The sequence below is a fragment of the Myxocyprinus asiaticus genome, chromosome 26 (genome assembly GCF_019703515.2).
Source record: "Myxocyprinus asiaticus isolate MX2 ecotype Aquarium Trade chromosome 26, UBuf_Myxa_2, whole genome shotgun sequence".
Taxonomy (NCBI): Eukaryota; Metazoa; Chordata; class Actinopteri; order Cypriniformes; family Catostomidae; genus Myxocyprinus; species Myxocyprinus asiaticus.
This window is the reverse complement of record NC_059369.1, coordinates 457,921-464,828: the sequence shown is the minus strand read 5'-3', so window position 1 is coordinate 464,828 and position 6,908 is coordinate 457,921. Positions and strand designations below refer to the sequence as shown.

The 6,908-nt window shown below is 36.9% G+C and overlaps 1 protein-coding gene across 1 annotated transcript; it reads right to left on the bottom strand.

The window, feature by feature from the left end:
* Positions 1-2,585: 2,585 nt before the first annotated feature.
* Positions 2,586-6,280, bottom strand: LOC127417364 (programmed cell death protein 5-like). The gene is made up of 6 exons (XM_051657351.1): positions 6,017-6,280; positions 4,946-4,989; positions 4,164-4,225; positions 3,896-3,987; positions 3,752-3,823; positions 2,586-3,655 (listed from the first exon to the last, which is right to left on the bottom strand). Exons 1-6 carry the CDS (start codon positions 6,080-6,082, stop codon positions 3,608-3,610), a joined length of 384 nt encoding a protein of 127 aa, XP_051513311.1. The 5' UTR covers positions 6,083-6,280; the 3' UTR covers positions 2,586-3,607.
* Between the last annotated feature and the right edge of the window lie 628 nt (positions 6,281-6,908).

The window sequence follows — 6,908 nt, the reverse complement described above, 5'->3', positions numbered from 1 at the left end:
TCCATTACCTTGTTACGCAGGTCTTTTGACAGTTATTTTCTGCTCCCCATGGCTCAGTATCTAGCTTGCTCAGTGCATCCACGTGAGAGCTAACAAACTCACTGACTATTTATACACAGACACTAATTACAATTTAAAAAGCCACAGGTGTGGGAAATTAAACTTGAATTGCCATTTAAACCTGTGTGTGTCACCTTGTGTGTCTGTAACAAGGCCAAACATTCAAGAGTATGTACACGTTTGATCAGGGCCATTTGGGTGATTTCTGTTATCATTATGATTTAAAAAGGAGCCAAACAACTGTGATAATAAATGGCTTCATATGATCACTATCCTTAAATAAAAGACAGTTTTTTTGCATGATCAGTCATATTTTCAAAATCAATGGCAAAATTTCACAATTTCTGCCAGGGTATGCAAACTTTTGAGCACAACTGTATGTGTGACATATTGGGCACTCAAATGTCATTTTGCCCCAGACTCTGTATTTTAGGCGATGGGGCGGTCATTCATATATGGGATAAGTACATACAAAATTGGGTCCTAGCCAGTGCTATGATTGGCAGACAGGTCATCCTTAGGGGATGGAAGTCAGCCGGAGCGTGCTCATTTCAGGAGTGGTTACAGAGATGGGCAGGGTAGCAGCATTTGAGGAGATGTCATGTAGAAGACTAGGCAACCTGAATTTGAGCATCAGCTATTTAGCCTTTTTGAAAGGCTCTCAGGGAGGGGCAGCAGAGAGAGACTAGTGGTTTTGGATGTGTGTGTTGCAAAATTTTTGCTTTTTAAGTATGCTTTTTATGTTCTTTTTTTATGTTACTAAATATTTTCTGCTGTTTTATTGTCTGTTTGTGTGTCTCTGTCAGTTGGCTTTTGACCACTGGGGTGTTTGTTTGTGTCGGTGGGGGGGGGGGGGGGTGGATAATGTTTGGGGGAAAGTTGTGATTTCATGTGGTTTGATTCTGCATTTTCTGTTGTGTCTATTTGATTTGCTGCATGGAATCAATAGAAATTGTTAACAAAAAAAAAAACATTTAAAAATTTTTTTTTTAAATTCAGTTTTCCCAAATTTGAGTTCAGAAAAACTCTTAAATAATACAACAAAAGTCTTAATTATCATTTAAAGAGGCCTTAAATTTGTAGAAATTTAGAATTTGTAATATGACCTAATGTATCAAACTTCAAAAGAATACGATTTATTATATACACTGGCGGCCATAAGTTTGGAATAATGTACAGATTTTGCTGTTTCGGAAGGAAATTGGTATTTTAATTCACCAAAGTGGCATTCAACTGATCACAAAGTATAGTCAGGACATTACTGATATAAAAAAAACAGCACCATCACTATTTTAAAAAAGTCATTTTTGATCAAATCTAGACAGGCCCCATTTCCAGCAACCATCACTCCAACACCTTATCCTTGAGTAATCATGCTAAATTGCTAATTTGGTACTAGAAAATCACTTGCCATTATATCAAACACAGTGGAAAGCTTTTTGGTTTGTTAAATGAAGCTTAACATTGTCTTTGTTTTTGAGTTGCCACAGTATGCAATAGACTGGCATGTCTTAAGGTCAATATTAGGTCAAAAATGGCAAAAAAGAAACTGCTTTCTCTAGAAACTTATCAGTCAATCATTGTTTTCAGGAATGAAGGCTATACAATGTTTGAAATTGCCAAAAAACTGAAGATTTCATACAACGGTGTACACTACAGTCTTCAAAGACAAAGGACAACTGGCTCTAACAAGGACAGAGATGTGGAAGGCCAGTACAACTAAACAAGAGGATAAGTACATCAGAGTCTCTAGTTTGAGAAATAGACGCCTCACATGTCCTCAGCTGACAGCTTCATTGAATTCTACCCGCTTAACACCAGTTTCATGTACAACAGTAAAGAGAAGACTCAGGGGTGCAGGCCTTATGGGAAGAATTGCAAAGAAAAAGCCACTTTTGAAACAGAAAAACAAAAAGGTTGCAGTGGGCAAAGAAACAGATATTGGACAACAGATAATTGGAAAAGAGTGTAATGGATCTTAAACCCATTGAGCTTTTGTGGGATCAGGAGACTGTAAGAAGTGCCCGACAAGATAGCCACATCTATGGTAAGTGCTACAGGAAGCGTGGGGTGAAATGTCACTGGAGTATCTTGACAAACTGACAGCTAGAATGCCAAGGATCTGCAAAGCTGTCATTGCTGCTCGTGGAGGATTTTTTGATGAGAACTCTTTGAAGTAGTTTAAGAAGTTCTGAACTCTTTTTTCAGTTGTAATAGTAATTTTTCACGTTATTAATGTCTTGACTATACATTGTGATCAGTTGAATTCCACTTTGGTGAAGTACCAACTTCTTTCCATAAGAGCAAAATCTGTACATTATTCCAAACGTTTGATGTATGTATATAAAACACTTAATTTCACCAGGTAAAACATCAAATAATATGTTGTTGAAGTGCATTCAGTATAGCACAGGGTGAATCAAATTGACAAATTTTCTTTTTTTAATTAGCATTTTCCAAACTGTCCCAACTTTTTTGGAATTGGGGTTGTATTTATACTATACCAATAAAAATATTTAGTAAAATTCAGTTACTAATTTTATTACTCAATAAAGAAAATGTGGAGCTCATCACATGTGGAGACAGATGGCAAGAGGCCAACAATACATACACAATTACATTTTTAGCAATTAAACATTCAATTTATAATATTACAGTAACATTACAAAATAGCTTAATGCAATATTTATAGAAATAACATTATTTGAATAAGTGTCATTTTATTTGGTTTTATGTGCTATCACTTACATGCAACACTGAAGCAGAAGGTGGCATCACTGCACTTGCACTGGCACAATTCGCACAGCCTCGTGTCAATGAAAAATGATACACATGAGAGGCAGCAAGATCACAAGCAATGTTTGCCACCCCCCACGTACCGTGGAAAACTCTCTTAAGAGTGATTTAAAAATGGGAAATTGGAATATGCTGTACTACTGAAAAGACTTCTGAAGAATGCGCTTATAATTTCTCATTTTTTTGCACATTCTTACAAACTTTTTATAATTTATCCTAAACACTTTCTTCATTGTTTTCATGAATCCAAAAAGACAGATGCATTTACTAAGGTATACTTAGTATAATACTGTACATAGTCATGTCATGCGACATAGCAAGAATATCATCCTAAATTGTAGTTTAAGGCTTTTTATTATGTAAACACTTGCACATTCATGTCTCTTCCACAATAAAAAAAAACAAAAAAAACACACAAAACAGAGATATGAGACAGTGGGTTATAATTACTGCAATAACGACAGAGCAGAAAAGTCCACCGTATTCTCAAAAAGTCTCTAAAACTGTAGTTGTGTCGCTGCAATGAGTGGTTTTGAGGCAAAGAAACGTAAAAAGAATGAGCTAAAGTGAAAGATGAAAGAACAAAAAGTATTGAAATGAAGAGTTCCTGTAACGCCACAGATCTTTGGCTGAGAGTGTTTTGAGCAGGACTATTGGTGGTTTAGTCATGATTGTGGTCAGAAGTTTATCAGATTACCAGATAACCTGCCAGCGAGTACAGAAAGCCTGTGTGACTGTTGACGCCCGCATATCAGTCATCATCGTCTTCATCGGAGTCCATCACCCGCCGCCGGTTAAACTGGCAACAAAAAACTCATTCACTGCACGCTTACTTGCATAAAACTGAGTATAAAGATTAGTAAAACTTTCATTTCGTTTTTCTTGATGTGCTTACCTTTACAGTGGTCTTCTTGTCTGTTTGTTGACTGACTTTTTCAAGGATTTCTATCAAACCAACCTCTGTAATCTGAACATACAACACTACATAAACCACATTCAGAAACATGTTACAGACGATGCAGCTTCAGTATGTTCTTACCTTTCCTCCAAGCTGTCCAAAGCGAGCCATCTGTATCAGGTAATTTTCCACAGCTTTTGATTTATCTGGCTTTACAAGAGCCAAATTACTCACTAAAGTAAAGAAGACTCATCATTACTGCAGTGTTTAGCAAAGTATCTCCAGATTAAAAAGTCAATGCTGACAAGAAAGAAAATACGTTGTAAAGAAACACTGATACTCCATAATTATACATGTATGGTTTATTGATAATAGTGATTTCTTGTCAACGGTGTGTTCATAAACTTACACCTGGCACGGGCAGACTGATCCAACACTTGCGCCAATATTGAATTCCTCATTTCTGTCTCTCTGTGAACAATCACAATGACAATAAAACTTCAACAAGCACGGCAGCAAAAATAAATCAAACTACAGTCGGAAATACAATGCATTGTTTATCACAACATATATCAATGTGTTAACTGATTTGAATTGATGCTGATTATCATAATATAATAAATTACAGATCTGGCTATTATAAAAGTCGTTTTAAATTAAATCAAGAGACCATGGGTAACAAAATAAAAATAAAAAAAGAATAAAAAAGCCGCTGGCTACCACCCCTGGAGTCACGAGTTCGAATCCAGGGCGTGCTGAGTGACTCCAGCCAGGTCTCCTAAGCAACCAAATTGGCCCGGTTGCTAGGGAGGGTAGAGTCACATGGGGTAACCTCCTTGTGGCCTCTATAATGTGGTTCTCGCTCTCAGTGGGGTGCGTGGTGAGTTGTGCGTGGATGCCGCAGAGAATAGCGTGAAGCCTCCATACACGCTATGTCTCCGTGGTAATACGCTCAACAAGCCACATGATAAGATGCGCGGATTGAGATCTCAGACGCGGAGGCAACTGAGATTCGTCCTCCGTCACCTGGATTGAGGCGAGTCACTACGCCACCACGAGGACTTAGAGCGCATTGGGAATTGGGCATTCCAAATTGGAAACTTTAATGTATCAAGACCATTAACATAAAATTGACCATCTTCAACAGAAAATAAACTTATTTTAGTATGTGATTTCTGTGGCCGTCTTTACCTCTGTTTGGCCTCCTGCTGTCCCTGCTGCTCACTGGAAGGGTCCTAGAAGAGGGGACAAAATATAACTTTACATCCATTTTAAATCAATTTTATATATCCTTTCTATCCTGTTCAAATAAGAGGTTTTAATTCAAATTGACAATCCAAATGATGGTACAATTAATACCATACTGTTGTTTCATGTGTGAGTGCAGTTCCGTTGTACAGTGGACAAAGTGACAGCAAATATTCAGCAGAATAAATTATTTTATTTAAATTTGTTGTACTTCAACAACTGCAAGTGTAACATGAAACTTAAGATCTATTCTAAATGTTATTGAGGTACTTGATAATGTTCGTTAAATACTAGATAATTAGTTTTTCTTTCGATGTCCACAAAGTCAAGATGAACAAATCAAGTAAATCAGTTAAGTGGCTCAGACTAATCTGAGGACACATCACTCCAAAATAACTGTACAAATGATCTTCGGTATCAGGTTTACTGTATGAACATTACAATGCTTCAGTTCCAAAGCATTTATTGAACGTCTGACTATTAAATGTAATTTCTTGAGAACAGAAAATGTTGTACCTCACTGTTCACATTATATGTACATTTGACTTATGTTGAATTGCTCCTGAGTATGATTTATTTAAGGATAATCCTTAAAACGTTATTTAAACTGAGGAAACAGTAGTTTTGTTGATGGTTAGGGTGAATATTTCAGGGGGTGGGGCTGACACTAAAAATAACTGCTAGATAACTTCAGTTAAGTCCACAAATATAACACTTAAATCACGAAACAAGTGTCTAGAAGAGAAGATGTGTGTGTTATGAAGCTCTGGGGCCCATCAATGTGTATTAATCAAGAATATTTTATCATTACAACATTTAACAATCAATAGGCTGTATGGCTAAAATATGTTTGCTAACTAGTTCAACAGATCTGCATGTTTAGATGGATTTGACAGCAGTTCCAAACAACATAAGTGCCAGTAATGCGGTTATATTTGACTAATATCACAGGGCCTGACATGTGCTGCAGGAAATATAAAGAGAGCGATTATTCTGCTTGTTTCTGTCTCTTACCGCATTTTTCGCCTGCAGTTCGGCCATTCGTTGCTGTCTGATGACTTCTAATTCTTCATCAGCCATTGTTATAAAACACCCAGCGAGATTTCACACAAAAGAAACGACACGCTTGTGTGGGTGCGTGGGGAGTAGGGGCTCTCTCTCTCTCTCTCTGTGTGTGTGTGTGTGTGTGTGTGTGTGTGAAGTTGTTGCTGCTGGATCGGGGATTGTTAATCAACAGCAGAGCGATCGAACATCCGGCCTGGTTGACTGATAGGGGTTATAAATAATAGCAATAATATATTTATATATATGTTAAGGAAGTGTGTGTGTGTGTGTGTGTGTGTGTGTCTGTCTGTCTGTGTCTGTGTGTGTGGTGGGCAGGTTTAAGTTGTTTACCATAGGGTGACCCTATTCTGGTTTTCCAAAAAGAGGACACCTCTTGGGGTGGGGTGAGGTGGAATAATAGGGTTCAAAACAGTGTTACTATGAATGCAAACTTTAATACAGTAAAAAAGACACTCTATTAGCATAATATATATATATATATATATATATATATATATATATATATATATATATATAAATAAAAAACAATAATAAAAAATTCCAACATTCTTTTGAATGTCCATGTACTAAAATAAAATATTTGATGCCATGAGTGTACCTTCATTTACTATTACTATTATTTTTGAATGGCCATGGAAAATGAAGCAATGTGATAACAATTTTACCTGGTCGCAAAAGCAGTCCTTTAAATTACCTGATGAACTTTCACCTTTTGCTGACCCTTTATGCTTGGCAGAGCTAATGTGTGCTTCTAAATCACTTGCACCTTTATTAGCAACTGACACATAAGTGCCAGCTTTGTCATACATTCTGCTTCCCTCGGATCTTGACCTCGACGAAT